This window comes from Vigna unguiculata, chromosome 4 (genome assembly GCF_037176805.1).
Source record: "Vigna unguiculata cultivar grain cowpea cultivar isolate G323 ecotype 2 chromosome 4, ASM3717680v1, whole genome shotgun sequence".
NCBI lineage: Eukaryota > Viridiplantae > Streptophyta > Magnoliopsida > Fabales > Fabaceae > Vigna > Vigna unguiculata.
In genome coordinates this window covers 6,677,600-6,700,311 of record NC_140795.1, presented here as the reverse complement: position 1 = coordinate 6,700,311, position 22,712 = coordinate 6,677,600, and the positions used below count along the sequence as shown (strand labels likewise).

General features: G+C 32.5%; 2 protein-coding genes across 4 annotated transcripts; one reads left to right on the top strand and one right to left on the bottom strand.

Moving 5' to 3' along the window:
• The first annotated feature begins 172 nt into the window (after positions 1-172).
• Positions 173-951, top strand: LOC146886698 (uncharacterized). The gene has a single exon (XM_085672412.1). The coding sequence runs from the start codon at positions 241-243 to the stop codon at positions 529-531; it is 291 nt and encodes a 96-aa protein (XP_085528538.1). The 5' UTR covers positions 173-240; the 3' UTR covers positions 532-951.
• A 2,251-nt stretch (positions 952-3,202) lies between these two features.
• Positions 3,203-7,648, bottom strand: LOC114181429 (uncharacterized). 3 transcript variants are annotated; one of them, XM_028067881.2, is made up of 10 exons: positions 7,464-7,648; positions 6,310-6,439; positions 5,797-5,935; positions 5,482-5,694; positions 5,155-5,293; positions 4,555-4,705; positions 4,351-4,460; positions 4,179-4,276; positions 3,941-4,010; positions 3,203-3,457 (listed from the first exon to the last, which is right to left on the bottom strand). In XM_028067881.2, exons 2-10 carry the CDS (start codon positions 6,407-6,409, stop codon positions 3,368-3,370), a joined length of 1,110 nt encoding a protein of 369 aa, XP_027923682.2. In that variant the 5' UTR covers positions 6,410-6,439; positions 7,464-7,648; the 3' UTR covers positions 3,203-3,367. The 3 variants fall into 3 exon arrangements, with proteins under 3 accessions (XP_027923682.2, XP_085528371.1, XP_085528370.1); XM_085672245.1 differs by lacking the exon at positions 7,464-7,648 and having other exon boundaries at positions 5,797-6,237; XM_085672244.1 differs by lacking the exon at positions 7,464-7,648 and having other exon boundaries at positions 5,797-6,223.
• Between the last annotated feature and the right edge of the window lie 15,064 nt (positions 7,649-22,712).

Sequence of the window (22,712 nt, the reverse complement as noted above, 5' to 3'; positions counted from 1 at the left end):
ATTAAGAATAATCAGCACAGTACTATTTATATCGAAAAGGAGTTACTTTCAAAATTATACAACAATGACTATACTTACTTTTATAATAATTTAAAAAATGACAACAATAACTTCTTATTGGTTATCTATACAAACTTTTTTTACTAACAAACTTATAAAGGGACCCAGGCTTACATTGCAAAGAGCACACACGAAGTCTTTTATTTTTGTGAGTGAGAAAAGAAAAGAGGGCAGAAGAAAATGAAGGGTCTCTCAATGGTGTTGGTGATGATTCTGATCCACAGCTATTACGTTGTGAACGCCAAGTATGAGGGTTTCATAGGCAACAATAACTCGGAATCAGAGTTTTCATTTGATTCCCATGTGAACAGAATGCTGTATGATGTGAGTTTATCTGTGTGTGGCAAAACAGGCAACAACAACAACAAAGCTGTGTTTTGTCCAGAATTATTCAGTTATCGTAGCTGCTTGCCGGAACCAAATGGAGGTGGCCCTAGACGTTTTTGTGCTGACTACACCAGAGGTTGCTAAGAACATGTGTTAATCTTTATCATATGGAATTAATATCAAGTGTTGTTTTATCGAGTTCAGATTCTCTACTGAGTTTTCTGGTACTGTCTTCTGCTAGACACTAAAAATACACTGATATTGATACTTTAAAAAAATATATTATATTTTAAAACATCAAGATCAATATCTATTAGTGTATTTCAAAGACAAAGCAGAAAAACAACACAGAAATTCAGTAAAGAATTTAAATTCTGTATTTTATTTTGTTGTCATGATGTCTGATGTTGTATGTATGTAATATAACTAATGCTTAGATGGTGATTGTATTATGGTGTATCATTTGTACTACAAGTTTGTCAAATGTTGATATATAGAATAATTCATGTGAGATGGAAAAGTTTCTGAGAAATAAATATGGATTAACCGCAGGAATTTCTGGAACTCTGTTTTCATGCCTGTTTGATAAATCTGCAAATTGTTGAAGTCTAACTCTGTATGTAACTTATTGCATGAATTGATAAAAGTTGCAAGAGAAATGCAAATGCTCTTTATGTAAAGAGGTAGCTGTTCTATAATAAAGTGTGAAGTATTAAATTTAATTGTCTTGATTATGCTTTTTGGATCTGAATTTAAGTTTGATATAAACTAATGATTTATCAATTCTATAGATTTGCATTAATTTTAATATATATATATATATATATATAAAATAAAATAAAATAATTGAAATTAAAAGCTTGAGTTCTAATTTCACATGAGTCAGACTTACGTCCAGATTTTAAATATTCTTATAATATTGAGATTTATGAGAGTCTTAATTAATAATGTCATACACAGATCGCAGAAAAACAACTCTTTTCGTATACTTATACTTTTAGATAATAAATAATGTCTACATTAAATGTGGCTCACCAATGGAAATATAAAAGTAAAAAAGAAAGATAAGGTTAGATGCTAAGTTCGAGTCCTTGTAATAAAAATAAGGCTTAAATAATTATTTATCCTAGTTTTTGTCAATTTTTTTATTATAGTCTTACTTTTGAAATTGTTTTCAATTTGGTCATTATTTTCGTTAAAATTTTTCAATTAACTCCTTTTTCTTAATTTCATCTAAATTGTTACCGAAACAGTGGCCAGCGTGGTCCTTTTCTACAACGTGGATTGTTGTTTAGTGACGTGTTCGTTTCCACTGTATGCATAGACCAGATGTTATAATTGAAAGTTAGGGTTTGTGTGATTTTGAAATGTGGTTGTCTTCCATCTATTTTCAACTGAATAGGAATATCTCGTGGGGCATCTTCATCTTCTTACAGTAGTTGGGTTCACCGAACTTACAATTCATGCCATGGTGGTTCTAGGGTTTCAGGCTCACCCCCAATTTGCGATTGCAGAGACATTGCAGTGGTGCGCAATCATTAACCCTAATCATTAACACTAATTCCAAACAATAGTCAGCAAAAATCAAACCCTAAACCAAAACCTACCTCCGCAATGAACACCTTCAACCCTCCGCGAACGATTCTTCAAATATCGGCGTCAATATTGGAGGGTAGAAATTGATCTAAAAGGGACAATTGAAGGATATCCCCAAATCGACGAACAAATCCCCAATTCAACACCAAATCCCCAATTCCACAAACAGAACCCTAAACTCAATTCAATTAACCTTAAACCCTAAATGCTGCAATTACAATTAAATGGTCAGCACAGTAAATTAATAGACACATCACTGAACAGTGCTCCGCGTCACAGAAAAAAACTAAGTTGGCCACTGTTCCGTTAACCATTTAAACGGAGTTAAGGAAAAAGATTTAATTGAAAACATTTAACAAAAGGTAGGACCAAATTGAAAACAATTTCAAAAGTACGACCAAAGTGAAAAAAATTGACCAAAACTAGGACCAAATGACTATTTAAGCCTAAAAATAATACACTAAAAACTGAAATATGTAGTTCACTTATTTATACATAAGCATCTATTAGAGGGATTGTTAAGATAGTAACCTATATTAAAATCAAGCTTATGAAATAAAATTTATTCTTGATAAATAGTATTTTGGTGGCTAAGCCCAAATTTAGCTAAAATGACTCATCAATTCAAAACTAAAGAGAAAATTAAAGAAAGTAAAAGCATAAAGTTTAAGTGATATATCATGAAACAAGTTTAAACCACACAATAAACTCTTCAGTTAAGAAATATAGATTGACAAGTCTTTATAAGTTTGAGCTATTGTTACATTATAAACAATTGTTGAGTAAATAGAGTATTTCTCATAACAAGTCTTCATTTATTTTTAAGAAATCTTTTAAAATAAATAAATTCTCGTACACTAATATTTCATTGATTCGAGGTTTAATTTCCATTTTTACCACTGAATTTTGGCACTGCTACCAATTTCGTCATTGAACTTTTATTCTTATTCATTGAATCATATAAATTTAAAAATTATACACAGTTTATTAATCTACAAAGATCATATTTTTTATTCTAGTACCACAATAATCAACACATATAACTGATTTTTAACTAACATATAAACTATTTTTTCTTTTTTACTTTTCCTTCTTAGTTTTTCATATTATGGGGAGATATGTCCACAAAGATCATATTTTGATTCTAGGACCACAATCAACAGGTATAATATATTTTGAGGTGATCAACATAACATATAAATGAAAAAAAAAAAAAAACTTCAATCAAAATGACTTCTATATCAAAGTTGGGTACTACAATTAGAATCACTACCAACTAAACTAAAACAAACGGAAAAACATGTAACAAAAATTACAATTTCCTCCGTTTAAAATTAAAAAAAGTCCCACCTGGATAAGACTATTGTTTCGGTTGAAAACATCCTCACCGAACTACCAAACCTTGGGCTGTCTGAGACCCATCCTCCGTTATCTTGTTGGCTTGAATGGTACTGATAACATTTGCAATATTTCCCTGAAAAAGGAAACAAGTAATCACACAATATAGCCAATCAGAAACCTGTTATGCGTGTGGAAGCAATGACATTTCATCCAATTACTCAACAATCAAAATGTCATCAACTGCACTGCCCATCATCAAGAACAAATCGCATCATAACAATATTTTGTGAAAATATTAGTTTAAGCATAAACAAACATAATCCAGAAAAAAACAACTCTAGTGAAATAATAATTAAAATTGCATGCGCCACCAATATTCCATACATGGATAATTAACATATGTGGAATGAATTAAAAATACCTTCAGGGATATTTTTATTTACAGAACAGTCAAACTTTCCCGTTTGCAGCATAATTCAAATTGACAGGCTTTTCAAAATCTTAAAATCAAATATTGCTCATGATATTACAGATCATAAATTGAAGGCAATACTCATTATGTGAATGGATGTACAAAAGTAGGATGACTAAAAATTATAGACAAGAAATTTTTTACCCTCCATGATCCTAGCTTAGTTCTCAGTGCATGCCATTCGTGCTGATCAAACACACGATCACTAGGATGACTGCACATTTAACACTTGCATTAAATCATGTATTAAATACATCTTCAAATTGAGGGGAATATGATGCTGACTGAATAAAAAACATCAAGGCTAACATGTCCATCTGCCCCCAGAGTAGGGTAAGCAAGTTAGGTGCAGAGAGAGACGAGAATTTGAGGTAGAACATACCTAACAACTATTACTTGATTCATTTGGTCCATCTTACAGTCAATTAACTTGGAAGTTATTGCTTTAACCACCCATAGTTCCACCTCATCGTCATTGATCTGAAAAGGAAGTTGCAACATTCAGTTATGCTAGAAAGGACCCATACAAACATTGAAATCAAATACAATTTTACCTGAAGTGTGTCCCTAATAAGTTCGTATGGAATTTGGCAAGAACCATCAGAGCTAAGATCCACCAATGAGACCAGCCTCATTTTGGTAATGCATTCTTCATGTACAAGGCCTAAAACACAACATGGTAACAGTAAAATTAAGTAGAGCAGAGCCCTACACATGTGACTATTGATGAATATTAATGATTTATGAATGGTGTTTACCATAGTTTTTCAACAAGGTGGAATTTGCAGCATAATAGTCTATGTATGCATCTAGCCTCTCAGTAAGAAAAATCTTAAGAAGCTGATATAATGGAGCATATTTTTCATCCTTCTCCAGTTGCCCAACTGCAGGCAAGTCCAGAAAATCGCACTACAACATGACAATCAACTTAGTGAATGCTCTTCCAGAACTTACAGCAGTCTAAGACAAAAATTGCATTGAAAATAGTGGGCGTAGATATCTAGAGTACAATGAATAATGATGAGGGGTATAATAGAAAGCAACCCAAAGAAAAACAGAAGATCCATATGCCTATAACAAGAAGAAAATATTCTTATCACCTTACATGATTTAGTACAAAGCAATAAATTACCATGGTTCCCTGTTTCATACCTCTATGTCTAATTATAGACTTAAACACAAAGACTGGAAAGTCAAGCACCTAAGAATAGGAAACAACTGAAAACACAAGTGAGGATATTACTACTGGCAATAGTAACTCCTAAAAATAATTGAACAATGTAGGTAAGCAAGCTGAAGGAGTAAGATCATTAAACCTTACAAATATCACAATTTCTTAATTACAATGAAAAAAGTACCTGAAATATGTCAGGTATCCTCACAAATTCCACAATTGCACGTGCGGCCACCTCCTTGGCTTCACTCAGAACGTGCACATCTTCTCCCAAAAAGGTCGCAAGATAATTGGTCAGGAACTTAAAAGCATCCTTGGACATGCTGAGATAAAATGATGCAATATTAATTATTTATATTAAAAAATGGAGATTGAGAGATGGATAGAAGATTGCTGTCTCAAAACATAACAGTACTACAGACGGGAAGAAACTTAAGTAGTACTCCCTCTCCAAAGAGAGATAAGGAGAACACATAAAATTGAGCTTGATAGGAATTCATTACAGCTGTACCCTTTATTTTCCTTCAAAATATTAGAGATAATGAGAAAGAGCTCTCTCTGTTCAGGTATCCCAATTTTCCAGTCTTTCAAGAAGCTGTCTATCTTTTTGAACGAAGGTATAATGTATTCTGTGACTTTCCCATCAACAGCTAAAGTCAATACCTTCATGTAGACATAAAACTGGCAGTATGGAGTCTCCAAAAGATTGTACAGATTGATCAAACTGTAAAAGAAAAAAAAATAATACATTTTAAATCAATAATAATAAATAGTTACAATAGCATGCATTACCAAAACTGTTAAACCATATAGCATCTGATATTACATCTTCAATCGCACAGCAGGCTTTTCGTTTGGCTGCTGAACTATTTTTGCCGTTATAAATTTTACAATCTCCATAGCTTCATCTGTATTCTCAGTCTTTGTAACAAGATTGCAGATTATAGTGAAGATGGACTCTATATCTGCTATTAAGAAATAACAGAACTTGTTAACACACTCATATTGGGCTGGTAAAATTAATGGCATCCTATCACCTTGAGCAGTTCTCTGTGCAACAAAAAATTTGATTCTAAACAAGAAAATGAGAAATGCAACGCCCAAAAAAGGAAGCCACAAATGCAACATGATCAAGAAAAAAGGATTTGAGGATCACGCATCAACAGTGCCATAATAAACCAAAGTAGCCAAGTTGGCAAAAGATTCAGCTCAGATGATTGCATAACACATGCATGCCATATGCGCTGCCATGGCTGAAATTTGAACACTGGTGGAACTAAAATCAAGACAAAATGGAAGATGAATACAATACTAGAAGTAGCAAAACAGAGCATTCTACCTTTTTCAGAAACCTTTGAGAAAATCAATTCAGCAGAGGTAATCATCAATGATGCTAGCTCCAACCACTTTCCCATAACAATGAACTCTTGAGCCTCCATGCAGAGTCTACTAACTTGTGGCTCAGTAACCTGACCAACCAATATGGGAAACACTAAATTTACCAAATAATACAAGCACCAACTTAACAACAACACAAAACACATGTATTGAATGATTTCTTGTGGGGCACTACGTGATTATAAAAACGGATTTGGCTACAAGAGAAAGGGGGGATTATATGAATTGTCTCTTCCTCTCTCTTGACCCTTTTGGGATATTCTTCTGCCAATTCTGTTATTTCTACAGTTCGGGAATGCTTGTAATGATTTGACAATTGTTATTTTCACCATTTCCTCATTATATGAAAATTTCATATTCCAAATTACAAAATAGGTTGCTCTATCTCAATTAATATCTGAGCTCAGTACAGTGCCTCTCCTGATTTTGCAGTTTAACCAACAAGAGAGTGTGTGTTCCTAGTACTCCTCAATATAAACCACATTAACATTAATAACAAAACTTTTATCCCATTAGGTGAGGTTAGCAACGTAAATCAGTCGACACCAGTTTACATATTAAACCAAATCTTTAGAGATATCATTTACCATGTGATCCCTCTGAACAACTTCCTCCAGTGTCCTTCATGGTCCCTGTCACCCCTTTTCTTACTATACTAAAAGCATGCAATCAAAGTAACCGATTTTCTGTTATCGTTTGTTCAACCAGAATCCCATCAATAATACCTCCACAGACACAATTATTTCTTATTCTATCTTTTCTTGTGTGAACACATATACATCCTCTTTTCCATTCAACCTATCAAACGAATCTAACAATTACTTAACCATTCCCACCCTTTCATTTAACATGGACACGAATTTCGGAAACTTCCACAACATAAAATGACAATACGGAACGCGTTCTCACACACCCCAAATACTTTAATTCGCCATCTGAAGTCACCGTGTCTCACAAACTCAGATTCAATTTCAAGTCCCACAAACAGTTCACATTTGCCATAATATCATACCGAAGCATAACACCGAACCGTTTACAATTACAACAAAGAAGGAAAACAAATAATAAGGGTTTGGGGGAGAGGAAGGGAAATACCTCAGGACCGGCATCGGCCAAGCGAGTTCAGAAGCGAATCGAACGACGGAGAGCGCCGCGTCTTCTTCTGAGGTTGGCACAACGGTCGTCATTGTGTCTGTTGATGAGACTCTGAGAGGTTCCAAACGAACGCGCGCGACACAGAAGGTGTGAGTAACCAAAATCTCCTGCTTTGTTCACTCTTGCGTTAATTAATAATAATTAAGAATAAAGACCAAACACGAACGGAAATTAAGGTAATATCATGATGCTGATATTATATACGATACATCGATAATTCTATTTTCAAAATGATAAAATAATATAATAGATATATAATAAATAAATATTGAAAATATATGATAATTCTTAAAAATTTAAAAAAATATAAAATTATTATTGTTGTGTGAATCTAAATTAAAATTATATATATTAAAGTCGTCAACATAAAAAAATTTAAATTATTATCATTATAAAAGTACCATTATAAGAAAATTTTTAGAATAATGACAAATGTTTGTAACTGTTATTAAATAAAGCGAATAACAAAGAGAATAATAGATAATAGAGAAGAAACATTAGAGAATAGACAGCAAGTTATATGTGTATTATTATTGATAGGAAGAGTCTGATTTATAAATACAACATCTAATCCATAAAGGAAACAAATCAAACTTAGTTAATACAAATATTTACATAAAGAGTAATGAATCATATGAATATCAATCATATGAGTAAATGTATCAAATCAATGAACAATCATTAATTCATAACACTCTTTCCCCTTGAGTGTCCATTGATAAAAGAATGTGCCTCCTTAAAACCTTACTAGGAAAAAACTCTTTGGATAAAATACCAGTGAAGGAAAAAAGAGTGCAACATTCTGCATTCTTTAATACAATATTATTCATCACATATTCTATTTCTTCCCCTCATGTAAACTTACATCATTAAGGTGACGAAATCCGAACTTGTGAATCATTTGCTCAAAAGTTCTTCTTAGCAAAAACTTCATAAATAGACTTGACATATTTTCACATGAATGAATTTTTGGATATCTATATCATCCTTTCAATTGAACAATACACTATTGTCTTCATATATGGTTGTTGATTCCATCTTTGTCGGGGATAGTCACAAGTTTCTTGCACATGTTGAATTATAGACCTTGGCCAAACATATTCACAACTTTCCTCGTAATTATTTATGATTAGACGATGTTGCTACTATGGTTGTTTCATATACCTCCATGAAACCATTGTGCTACCACATGTGAACAAACATCTTGTTTGTGATCAACCATTGTGACATTGTGAGAATATGTAAAATAACATACATATACATAACCCATTCGTCTGAATCTGAATCATCTGGATGGAATAAGCTCATATTCATAGTACCCTTAAAGTAACGAAGTATATGTTTTACTCCAAACAATTTTCTTCTTGTAGTTGAAGAACTATATCTTGCTTAACAAATTTACAGCAAATGCAATATTAGATCGAGTATAATTACCAAGATACATTAGTGTTTCTATGACACTAAGATGAGGTTTAAGAAGAGTATTTATTAACATATAACAACCTCACAACTATTGGAGTGCATAATGGACATGATTTGTCCATTTAGAACATTTTAAGCACCTTAATTATATAAGTCTATTGACGTATAAAAACATCTTTATTTAAATACCCAATTTCTAATTTCAAATAAGACTTTGCCCTTCAAAGATCATTTATCTCAAATTATTTCTTTGAGTAATCAATTGCCTTGTGAGCTCATTAGGAGTTCGAACGATGTTTATGTCATCTACATAAACAATAATTATGGCAATTCATTTTTGGATCTTTTCATATAAATACAAGAACAAATAAGATCATTTCTATATCCTTATTTTAATAAGTACTCAATAAGACAGTTATGTCACACACGTCCTGATTGTTTTAATCAATAAAAGAGCATGTTCAATTTTATTGAATAACCCTCTTTAGAATTTGTCTTGTTGAGCAAATAAAATCCTTCATGGATTTTCATATAAATATGATTTTCATTCTTAAAAGAACCATACAAATAGGTTGTGACATCATCCATTATATGTAAATGCAAACCTTGTTGTGCAACTAGGATAATCGAATATTGCAATGTTGTTGCATCCAATACTAGTGAATATGTTTTTTCACAAATCAATACAAGGTTTTGTGAACAATCTTGAGTAACTAATTGTGCTTTGTATCTAACAATTTCATCATTCTTAATTTGATTTTTGCGTAAAAATCCATATATACCCAACGGGTTTCACAACTTTAGGTGTGCGAACTATACGTCCAAAAACCTATCGTTTAGCAAGCAAATATAATTATGCTTCTTTGCATATTTTCGTTTTGGTCAATCTTTTCTTTATCGACAATCTTCAATGGTCACTTCTTATTGATCCTCATTGTCATTAATAACATTCATCGCTATGTTATAAATAACAGTTTCGTCAATGTTAACTTTATTTTGGTTCCATATTATATGATTCATGACATAATTAATGGTTCGGTTCCAGAAGAACCTCAAGTACCTGGAATTGTTGAAAATGATGAGATCTTAATATGAGTAGCATCCATATGGCCATAATCAGAATGTGTTTTTATGTTATTCTCATTATTTGTAAGATGCTTTGGTGTACAATAAGTACAACTCAAATGACCTTTATCACCGTAATGATAATATATACTTTCATCTTTTTCGTCAATATTTTCACATTTTCATTTTCCCTTTTTCTCATTATTGTGCCACTTTTGGTGACAAAATGTGTCTTTGAAATTTTCTTTATAATCATGTCCATAATCAATATCACGATCACGATCATGAAAATATAAATCAAATGTTGTTGCATTCACTTCTGGGAATGGAGCAGAACCAATTTGGACAGGTTTCATGATTTTTTATCAAAAGTTCATTACTTTGTTCAGCCATACAAAGACATGAAATAAATTCATAATATTTAGGTTAAAATACTCCGTTGGTCCTCGTTTTTGTAGCAAAATCTCAATTTGGTCCTCGTATTTTTATTAGTCTCAATTAGGTCCTCATTTTTGTAAATTAGTATCAATTGGGTCCTTTCCGTAGATAACTAACAACGTTAAGTAGGTGTCACGTGTCAGCTTCTCGTTTTTTTGAATTTTTTGAATTTTTTTGAATTTTCTTTTAATTTTTTTTAATTTTTTTAAATTTTTTTTTAAATTTTTTTTAATTTTTTAAAAAAAATATTTATGTCACGTGTCACTTCTATAATGTGCCACGTGTCAATCTAATATGGTGACACGTGTCAAATTAATGTATGAATCTCAATTTGGTCCTCATATTTGTTAATTTGATTTGATTTCAGTCCCAATTTTTTTTAAAATAATTTTAATTTCATATGCTCCAAATTTAGAACAAATTTAATTTTTTTATAAATGTAATGATGATACTTTTATTACAAGTGATATTTCTATTACATATTTTTAACAACATTTAATTTATTTAAATTTATATTTTACATTAAACTTTATTTAAATTTTATTTTAAAATTATAAATATATAGATTAATAAATTTATATTCGAAATATTTGTATAATATTCAATATCAACAATATTTTAGAGTTGGCTTAAAAATAACAATTTTATAAATTCAAATTTAAAATTTTAAAATAATTTTATAAAAAATTAAAATAAATATATTTAAAATTTTAATATTAAATATAATTAATATTATTAAAATATTTAATAAAAATATCAATTTTCATAAAAATAATCATAACATTATATAAAAGTAAAATTTGGTTTAAATTTGGAGTGCCTGAAATTGAAAATTTAAAAAAAAAAAATTGGGACTCAAATCAAATCAATTTAACAAATATGAGGACCAAATTGAGATTCATATATTAATTTGACACGTGTCACCATATTAGATTGACACGTGGCCAATTACAGAAGTGACACGTGGCATAAATATTTTTTTAAAAAATTTTAAAAAATTCAAAAAAAAATTCAAAAAATTCAAAAAAAAAATTCAAAAAAAATTCAAAAAATTCAAAAAAACGAGGAGTTGACACGTGGCACCTACTTAACGGTGTTAGTTCTCTACTAACGGAAAGGACCTAATTGATACTAATTTACAAAAATGAGGACCTAATTGAGACTAATAAAAATACGAGGACCAAATTGAGATTCTGCAACAAAAACGAGGACCAACGGAGTATTTTAACCTAATATTTATTGCTGCATTCACTTCTGGGAATGGAGCAGATTAGGCGGATGTCATGATTTTTCATCAAAAGCTATATTGCTTTGTCTAGCCAGCCATACATAAGCATGAAATAAATTCATAATATTTGTGAAATCTCTTTTCACAATATTTTTTTCGCAGGAGCAAATTAGTTGCTTATATGTTTTATTTCTTTATTTAATGGTATCCCAATATCCATTGCATCTAAATGTATTTCAACATTTAAAATCCAATATAAGAAATTCTTCCTTGTAATATCAAGGGTCACAAATCCAAATTTTGCAACGTTTCGCATGTTTAGAACCAGCACATAAAATAATAATATTAATAATAACAATCATCATCAAAATAATAATAATAATCACCAGCATAATAAAAAAAAAATAAAAAGATGAAGATGAAAATTGATAAAGTTGAACAATTCTTGGCACAAGAGAAAAAATATAAGGTAAAATTATAAATTGAGAAAGGATTAGAAAGAGCCTGGATTGAGACACGCAAAGCATTGTCGTTAGATAAAAAAAGCTTTCACTAGTCCTTAGTTGGTTTGAGCATCGTGTTGATAACGTGTTACGAAATAAAGCGAATAACAGAGAAAATATTAGATAAAAGAGAAGAGAAGAAACAATAGAGAATAAAGAATGAGAGAATAGGGAGCAACTCATCTATGTATTATTATTGATAGGAAAAGTCTTATTTATAAATAAACATGTAATCCATAAAAGAAACAAATTAACTTAGTTAATACAAATATTTACATAAAGAGTAATGAATCATATGAGTATCAATCATATGAGTAAATGTATCAAATCAATGGACAATCATTAATTCATAACAGTAACAAATTTTTAGAGATCAATATCTTAATTAGAGACTAATAAATTGTGTAGCTAATGTTATTGACCAATTTAGAAACCAATTATGTTTGTAGTAAAGGTAGTTAATGTTAGTGACAAATATATAAATCAATTCACAATAGAAACTATTTAAATTATCAATGACCAATTATAAATTTTTGGAACTATTTTAGTTGCCAATAATTTTTAGTTTTTAAATTGATACCTAAATTAGTCACTGTATAGTGACTAATTATTTTTAGCACTCAAATTGATCATTATTCAAAGATTTTCTTGTAGTGTACTATGATTTTATAGATTAGATACTTCATTGATAAATATCAATAAAGTATTCTAAAGTATCGGACACAAATACGTGTGAGAAACAAATACTTAACCTAAATTGAAATATCGATGTATTATAGGGTAATATAATAGAGAAAAATAATGATAATAATAAAAAGTATACTTATACAAAATATTTTAAAATAGCAATTATTTTTTTAAAACATAGTTAATAAATATAATTTTTAGAAATTCAGTTAATAATTATATTACAATGGGAATGAAATTGTGTAAGAAAAAATATATCTTTTCATATATATATATATATATATATATATATATATATATATATATATATATATATATATGCTTAAATAGTATTTTAGTTTCAATATTTGTATAGTTTTTTCAACTTGATTATTTATTTATTTTTCATTTTGTTCTCATTTTATTTAAAATAATTTAATATGGTCCCTTATATTAGTTTAGTATTAACACTCTTTAAAATGTGACCATGTGTTAATTAAAACTCAATCTCTCTTTGAAACCCTTTTTCTCTAGTGAACAATCCCATCCTTAGCCATACTCCTTCCATTGTCGTTGTCATCACAGTCTTCCTACTACAACGCCTTTAATCGCCACATTATCGCCCTTTCAACTCCTATGATGCATAAGCCTCCTTCATTCCATCACTATCGTCGTTGCAGTAATGGAAGATTCTCTTCACCACTAAGGTAACTCCTTCATAAAAGGTTACTTTTGTTTTCTTGGGTACTTTCTGTTGTTGACCTTCAATATGTATGTCAGTGGGAAGGGAGGAGGAAGATGGGTGAGTGTCATTAGGGTAGTGACAATGGTGAGAATCTTCCATTGTTGAAATGACAATGGTGGTGATCTAGTTGAAACGAACGAGGCTTATATGTCGCATGTTGAAGCAAAAGGAGGAAGTGATGGTTATGGTGATTAAAGGGATTGGAGGAGAAGGTGGACTATGGCGACAACACTAAGAGTGGGGTTCGAGATAGGGTTGTGTTGAAGAAAAAGGATTTCCAATGGGAGAAAGGGATTTGGACTCACATGTTGTCACCTTTTAAATGGTGTTAACACCAAACTAATGAAAGATACCACATTGAATTTATTTAAATAAATGGAATGGAATTCACAACAAAGAAAATAAGGGATCAAATTGAATGGACCCTACAAATATTGAGACCAAAATACTAATTAAGTCAATTTTATATTGAATTTATTTTATTTTTTTCAAATATATAATCTTTAAAATCTATGAAAAATAAAACACTTTAAAACTAGATAGAATGAGAAAAATAAATTAATTAAAGAGCGACTGCATTGTAAGAAAAATAAATAAATGAAATGTGAGTGAATTCTTTCTTAAAGTTAGTTTAAAAAAAATGTTTGAGTTTGAAAATTATAATGAAAATACCAATGAGACTTAAGCCCAACCACATAATTATGGGTTTATGGGTCTTCATCCTTATACGATGCTCCACTTTCTCATTTCTACCCAATGTGGGACTTAGACTCACACTTTGATTCCCAACAATCTCCCCCTCAAGGTTAAGTCCCTTCCACCACATTGGTACACTCCCCCTTTACTTATTACGATCATTAAATCTTTGAGAATGATCATTATATCTCTAATACTAAATTTATGAGATTTTATGTACATATTTCTTTCTCTTGACTCCATAACTAAAGCTTCATTTTTAGAAGAGAAGATAACATTATTGCTACCCTTCCTTCTAGTTTCTTCATTTAAGAGGCTATTTTGAACCATGTCAAAGTCAATTTTCCATTGGGAGCAAAGTTACTCAAAGATACCACCAAAGTCTCTCAACTGTCAATGAGTTAAGCAACAACAATGCTAATAGTTCATCATCATACAATCTCCATTGTGGTCAACTGGTTCACCATATTAATTGTATTTCAAGTTTACTAGCTTCCTAATAAGGAATGTCTTGTTTAAGGAATTTTTAGACTCAAACAACTCACTTAATTTTTTCCATAAATTGTAAGCAAGAGTCTCACTTGACACATGATGACAAATAAATTGATCTATCCATTGTCTGATCACACAAATAGTCTTCCTATCTATTTTCTTTCAATCTCCATCAGATTTATCTGTTGGTTTAACACCATCTTCCTCTCAATAGGATCATACAGGTCCTTGCAAAATGATAAATCTTCTACGCGAGATTTCCATATTGAATAATTTGTAGAATCCAATTTAATCATGGTTCCTGCACCATCATTATCTTCCATTTTCAAAGTACAAAACAAAGCCCCTAACCGGAGCTCTAATACCACTTGTTGGATTTTTCGAGGGAGGAGATTCACTAGGGAGATACAACACTAATGAGACCTGAGCCCAACCACATAAGACATTCACACCACTCTCAACCCAAAACCTTAAGGCAATGGATTTATGGGTCTTCGTCCTTATATGGTACTTCACTTTCTCATTTCTCCCCAATATGCTCATTTCTATCCAATATGAAACTTAGACTTACATTTGGATTCCCAACAATAATAAATTAAACCAAAGTATTAATCAATTATTCTAATTGAATTTGTAAAACTAGTTACAATGTCTCTCTGAAATAATTCCAATTATGACACATGTTAAAGGATTAAACACATTTCTCATCAATTGCAAAAACATATTTAATCAATTATAAAATATTTTAATTGATTTTGATATTGAGAACCTTGAAAATGTTGGGTATTGGGCTCCCTTCCTATGTGGAGAAAAGGCCCAAAATTTGAGAAGTTCATGTCTCACTTAACCTAGTGGAGAGGAGGCTATAAAATAAAGAGAGAGGCAGAATAATAGAGTCAGAATACACTGAAAGCCCTAACACATAGAGGGAGAGGTAGAGAGAAAATTATGTTCACGTTTTTCATAGAGCTGTCGCAGTAAATTCGGTGCTGCGGATTCGTTCACCGTTGGATCGGGCTGAAATTTTTACAACAGGTTCGGAACTCATTGCTCTTCATTCTGACTGGTTGATCTTTGATACGAGGTCTGAGTTGGGAGATATTAATTTCGCACTGCAGCAGTGATTCATAGAGGTTTTTCTCTCTTGTTCTTCTCTATTTGAAAGCTTTTTTGTTTTGTTATTTGGTTGAGTGTTGGCATTAATTTGTGCTATTGATTGAGACTCTTTTGTACTCTTGTTGATCATAGTGGAGCTATTTCTTTGGTCTGGACGACTCGTGGTTTTTACCCTTGATTTGAGGGGTTTTCCACGTTAAAAATCTTGGTGCCTTTATTTGTGCTTTTGGTGATTTATTATTGTTGCTCTTTGATTATTGCTCCTCATAGATTCTTGCAAGTTAGGGGAAATTATATCCGCTGCATTCTCTGGTATATTGTTTGTTGTTGTTTTCCCCATCAGAGTGGTATCAGAGCCGATGGTTAAAAACTGGCTCAGACGAGTGCAGGTCCCTGTATCGAAAGTCTTCCTGGCAAGGGTTCCAGGTAAGCGTGTCCCGTTAAGATGAACGGTGGTACGAGAAGGGGTACTCGTGGTTGGGAATGCTTCCGCTGGAGGGGGAGTGTACCAATGTGGTTGAAGGGACTCACCCTTGAGGGAGAGATTGTTAGGAATCCAAGTGTGAGTCTAAGTCCCACATTGACCAGAATTGAGAGAGTAGAGCACCATATAAGGATCAAGGCCCATAAACCCATTGCCTTAAGGTTTTGGGTTGAGAGTGGTGTCAGTGTCTTATGTGGTTAGGCTCAGATCTCATTGGTATTGTTCTCCCCAGTGAAACCCCCTCTGTAAAACCTGACAAGTGGTATCAGAGCTCTTGGTTGGGCTATATTTACTTGCTTGAATGATGGAGGCAAATGCAAAGATGGTTGCTTTGAATGGTACAAATTATCATTTGTGGAAGGGCAAGATGAAATATTTATTAGTTGTCAAAAAATTGCATCTTCCGGTCTTTACTACACAGAAGCCAGATTCTATGTCTGAAGAAGAATGGGACTTTGAGCACCAACAGGTATGTGGTTTTATTCGGCAATATGTTGAAGATAATGTTTATAATCATATTGCTAATGAGACACATGCCAGAGCTTTGTGGGAGAAGATTGAGTCTTTGTATGCTTCTAAGTTGGGCAATAATAAATTGTATTTGTTAAATTGCTTGATGAATTTGAGGTATAGGGAGAATTCTTCTATTTCTGATCACTTAAATGAGTTTCAAGGGCTCCTAGATCAATTGTCAGGAATGGGCATAAAGTTTGATGACGAAGTTATGAGATTATGGTTGCTTAATACTCTACCTGAGTCTTGGGAGGTATTTCGGGTTTCAATTACGAACTCTGCCTCGAATGGCGTTGTTTTTTTTCACATGGCAAAAAGCGGTGCTCTTAATGAAGAGATGAGAAGGAAGGCACATGGTTCTTCATCTCAGTCTGAGATGCTTATTACAGAAGTTAGGGGGAGAAGTCAGAAAAAGGAACATAAAGGTGGTAGAGAGCAAGTCCAAGTCAAGATACAAGAATTTAGAGTGCCATTTTTATCATAAAAATGGGCACATTCAGAAATATTGTTTTAAGTGGAAAAAAGAGAACAAAGACAAGAAGGGCAAACAGAGAGAGAATGACCATGATGATGATGATCGTGTCACTACTGCTACAGATGGTGATCTTTTTCTTCTTCGTGACTTTAAGTCTGTTAATCTTGTATCTGATGAGAGCATGTGGATTATTGATAGTGGTGCTACATTGCATGTTACACCTAGTAAGGAGTTATTCACATCTTACACTTCTGGTGATTTTGGAGTGTTGAAGATAGGTAATGATGGTGAGTCTAAAGTGATTGGTGTTGGTGATGTTTGCCTGCAAACCAACATGGGAGTGCAGTTGTTGCTTAAAGGAGTCAAACATGCTCCAGATGTTCGTTTTAATTTAATCTTTGTGCAGTTGCTTGATGATTGTGGTTATGACAATCACTTTGGTTCTAGTAAATGGAAGCTCACTAAAGGTAACTTAGTTATGGCCAGAGGGGAGAAATAATCTAAATTGTATTGGACTAAAGCTTTGGTTGCTAAAGACAATGTGAATGCTATGTATATGGAGGCATCTTTGTGGCACCGGAGGCTTGGTCATATAAGTGAGAAAGGGCTTAACTGCTTAGCTAAAAAGGATGTGCTTTTGGGATTGAGAAATGCAGAATTGGAGAAATGTTCTCATTGCATGGCTGGTAAACAAACCAGAGTATCTTTTAAGAAGCATCCACCCTCAAGGAAGTCAGAATTGCTTGAATTGGTGCATTCTGACGTTTGTGGCCCATTAAAGGTAAAATCATTTAGTGGTGCACTTTACTTTGTTACTTTTATTGATGACTGTTCTAGGAAGCTATGGGTCTATGCTCTTCAGCGAAAAGGTCAAGTACTTGAAAAGTTCAAGGAATTTCATGCTATGGTTGATAGGCAATCAGGCAAGAAGCTGAAATGCATCCGTAGTGATAATGGTGGTGAGTACCGTGGACCTTTTGATGTTTATTGCAGGCAGCATGGTATTAGACACGAGAAGACTCCTCCTAAAACTCCTCAGTTGAATGGTCTAGCGGAAAGGATGAACAGGACCTTGGTTGAAAGGGTTACATGTATGCTTTTGGAAGCAAAGTTGCCTAAGCACTTTTGGGGAGAGGCATTGATTGCAGTTGCTTTGAATACTGAGGTGCCAGACAAAATTTGGTTTGGTAAGAATGTTAGCTATGATCATTTGCGTGTCTTTGGTTGCAGGGCATTTGTTCATGTTCCTAATGATGAAAGATCCAAGTTAGATAAAAAGACAAGGCAATGTATCTTTATTAGCTATAGTGAGGATGAATTTGGCTACAGGTTTTATGATCCTGTTGAGAAGAAGCTTGTTAGAAGCTGTGATGTACAATTCATGGAAGACCAGACCATTGAAGACATTGATAAGGTGGAGAAGACCACACCCGAGAAAGATAGTAATCTCACTGATGATAATTCGATGAGGTTGCCCGCTCACAATTTGGAGAATGTTGAAACGGAAGCTCAAGACAATGAGCAACATGGTGATGTTGATGATCAACAGTTTGGAAGTGGAGTAGAGGTTCCAATTGATGATGCTCAAGAGGAACATGATAATGATGACGATCTTGGTGATATACCTGAATCACCTCAAGTTCAACTCAAGAGGTCTAATAGACAGAAACAACCTTCTACAAGGTATTCCTGTGATGAGTACATAACCTTGACTAACGGTGGAGAACCTGAGTGTTTTGAAGAGGCTTTGGATAGTGAAGAGAAGAAACAGTGGCTGGATGCAATGCAAGATGAGATGAAATCTTTGCATGATAATCACACTTATGACTTGGTGAAATTGCCTAAGGGCAAAAGGGCATTGGAAACTAGGTGGATTTTCAGGGTGAAACAAGATTCAAATTCTACGCTTCCAAGGTACAAGGCCAGATTAGTGGTGAAAGGTTTCAGACAGAAAAAGGGTGTTGATTTCAATGAGATTTTCTCACCTGTGGTGAAAATGTCATCCATCAGAACTGTGCTAAGTTTAGCTACTACTCTTGATTTGGAGGTTGAGCAGATGGATGTGAAGACAACTTTCCTTCATGGTAATTTGGAGGAAGAGATATACATGAAGCAACCTGATGGTTTTCTTGTTGAAGGTAAGGAAGATTATGTGTGTAGGCTAAGGAAGAGTCTATACGGTTTGAAGCAAGCTCCAAGGCAATTGTATAAGAAGTTTGAGTCTTTTATGTGTGAGCAGGGTTACAAGAAGACTACTTCTGATCATTGTGTCTTTATTAAAAGTTTTTCTAATGATGACTTTATTATCCTGTTATTATATGTTGATGACATGCTTATTGTTGGGAAAGATATTTCCAGAATTAACAGGTTAAAGAAGACACTTGGTGAGTCTTTTGCCATGAAAGACTTAGGAGCTGCTAAAAGGATTCTTGACATACATATCTCACGTGATAGGAGAGAAAAGAAGATTTATCTATCACAAGAGCAATACATTAGGAAGGTGTTGCAGAGATTCCAGATGGAAAATGCTAAAGCTGTGAGTACTCCTCTTGCTACTCATTTTAAACTGAGTGTTAAACAGAGTCCTTCAAATGAAGTTGAGAAGACCAATATGAGTAGAGTTCCTTATGCATCTGTGGTGGGCAGTTTGATGTATGTGATGGTGTGTACAAGACCAGATATTGCACATGTTGTTGGTACAGTTAGTCGATTTTTGTCAAACCCAGGTATAGAGCATTGGAATGCTGTGAAATGGATTTTGAGGTATCTTCATGGTACAGTTGATGTGAAGCTTTGTTTTGGAGGTGATAAACCTACTTTGATGGGTTACTCAGACTCAGATATGGCTGGGGATATTGATTCCAGAAAGTCCACTTCGGGCTATTTGATAAAGTTTGCAGGGGGAGCTGTGGCTTGGCAATCAAGACTACAGAGGTGTGTAACGTTGTCTACTACAGAGGCAGAGTTCATTGCTATTACTGAAGCATGCAAGGAGTTGTTATGGTTGAAGAAATTCTTGCAGGAACTTGGTTTTAGGCAAGATAACTATTCATTGTTCGTTGATAGCCAAAGTGCTATCCATCTTGGTAAGAATCCAACTTTTCATTCTAGATCCAAACATATTGATGTGAGGTATCATTGGATACGTGATGCTTTGGATGCTAAGTTGTTGGAGTTGGAAAAGGTTAATACAAATGATAATGGTGCTGATATGATGACTAAAGCATTGCCAAGAGGGAAGTTGGAAGTTTGTTGTGAGATCGTCGGTTTGGCGGTTATCTCCACATAGTTGTGAGAGGGAGATTTGTTGGGTATTGGGCTCCCTTCCTATGTGGAGAAAAGGCCCAAAATTTGAGAAGCTCATGTCTCACTTAACCTAGTGGAGAGGAGGCTATAAAATAAAGAGAGAGGCAGAACAATAGAGTCAGAATACACTGAAAGCCCTAACACATAGAGGGAGAGGTAGAGGGAAAATTTTGTTCACGTTTTTCATAGAGCTGTCACAGTAAATTCGGCGCTGCGGATTCATTCATCGTTGGATCAGGCTGAAATTTTTACAGCAGGTTCGGAACTCATTGCTCTTCATTCTGATCGGTCAGATCTTTGATACGATGTCTGAATTGGGAGATATTAATTTCGCACTGCAGCAGTGATTCGTAGAGGTTTTCCTCTCTTGTTCTTCTCTATTTGAAAGCTTTGTTGTTTTGTTATTTGGTTGGGTGTTGGCACTAATTTGTGTTATTGATTGAGACTCTTTTGTACTCTTGTTGATCATAGTGAAGCTATTTCTTTGGTCTGGACGACTCGTGGTTTTTACCCTTGATTTGAGGGGTTTTCCATGTTAAAAATCTTGGTGTCTTTATTTGTGCTTTTGGTGATTTATTATTGCTGCTCTTTGATTATTGCTCCTCGTAGATTCTTGCAAGTTAGGGGAAATTATATCCGCTGCATTCTCTGGTATATTGTTTGTTGTTGTTTTTCCCATCAGAAAACACTTAAAAAAAATTGTGATTTAATTGATTATAAAAACTAACAATTAATTTTGTTTTTCTAATCCTCTTACGAACAATATTAAAAAACCTGCTATACTTTGTTTTAACTTTATAAAAACATTCTTTTAAATTTCTTTTATTTTAGGTTGTATGTTAAATGAAAAAACCTTATGAATACATTATGTAAAGGACACAATAAAAAAAGTTAAACTCTAAGACACATGTTCATTAACAACATCTTCAATCATAGTCAAAAGCATTTGAGTCTTCAAGTCCAACATGCACTCCTTTTGTTTGTGATTTTCTTTTTCTTGTCTTACCAAATATTTACGGAAATAGTAAGTACCACAGCTTTGGACATTAATAGTAAGAATAATTAAACACGTGTTTAGTTTTCAATAATAATCATGTGTTTTAAAAGTTAACATTAATATTCAAGTAATTTGTTCTTTTTTTCGTATTGGAATTGATATCAATTGACGATCTAATGTTAGTATGAAACAGGTTTGTTATTTAAAAAAAATATTAATATAATTAGTTTAAAAGGATATATATCGATTTAATTTTTAAATTTAAAAATTAAAATATATTAAAGTTTTAAATATGAAAGAATCGTAATTTTATATTTAAATTCAATATTTAAAAGCATATTTAATATTTTAAATAAAGTAAAACTAGCATCTTAGTTTCAAATAGAAATTTCATTTCCTTTTTGTAATTGTTCCTCTTGAAACTTAAATATTTTGATTCAGTTTCATATTTTGTCAGATAAATAAATAATTTTTAGTATTTGTTATGAAATACCCATCTAAATTTTGGGATACTTGTTTTAACTTTGCTCTAATTATGATAACCTTTACTTCTCATGTGAATTGGATATTTATGGTGATTTAAATTTTGAAACTATAAGTCATATCAATTTAAAATTTAATCACCACATATTAATGCAAATAGTAAATAGTAGTTCAATAATTATAAAATAACTTAGTTCAACACTCATGATTGTTATATAAATTCAAATTACAACAAATACATTAGTTAATACAAATTACAAAACATAGATAACTTAATTTTTTGGCTCCAATAACATTTTTATTTATAGGTCTAGAAGGTATAGAAAGTGAAGATGAATTAACATTGGGATCACAAGAATTTGAAATTATTCCGAGTTCCAATCTCACTTCCAGACATTGTAAACCAGTTTCAATCGACTAAACTAAAATAATTTATTTTTCTAAAAAATCAGAAATACAATAAATAAAATAAAAAAACAAAACTACATAATGTTTAGTAAAAAAACAAAACTATATATATACACACACGCGTAACAGCAGCAAACGAAAGTCAGAAAAAT

Bases quoted from the DNA above. Each gene is read 5' to 3' on its own strand.
- LOC146886698 (XM_085672412.1), top strand. From the start codon at position 241: ATGAAGGGTCTCTCAATGGTGTTGGTGATGATTCTGATCCACAGCTAT.
- LOC114181429 (XM_085672245.1), bottom strand. From the start codon at position 6,098: ATGTTGCATTTGTGGCTTCCTTTTTTGGGCGTTGCATTTCTCATTTTC. The intron at 5,695-5,796 runs GTAATATCAGAT...TTTCTTTTACAG, and splicing joins CCTGCTGTGCGATTGAAGAT to TTTGATCAATCTGTACAATC. The intron at 4,277-4,350 runs GTAAAATTGTAT...CTTCCTTTTCAG, and splicing joins TTATTAGGGACACACTTCAG to ATCAATGACGATGAGGTGGA.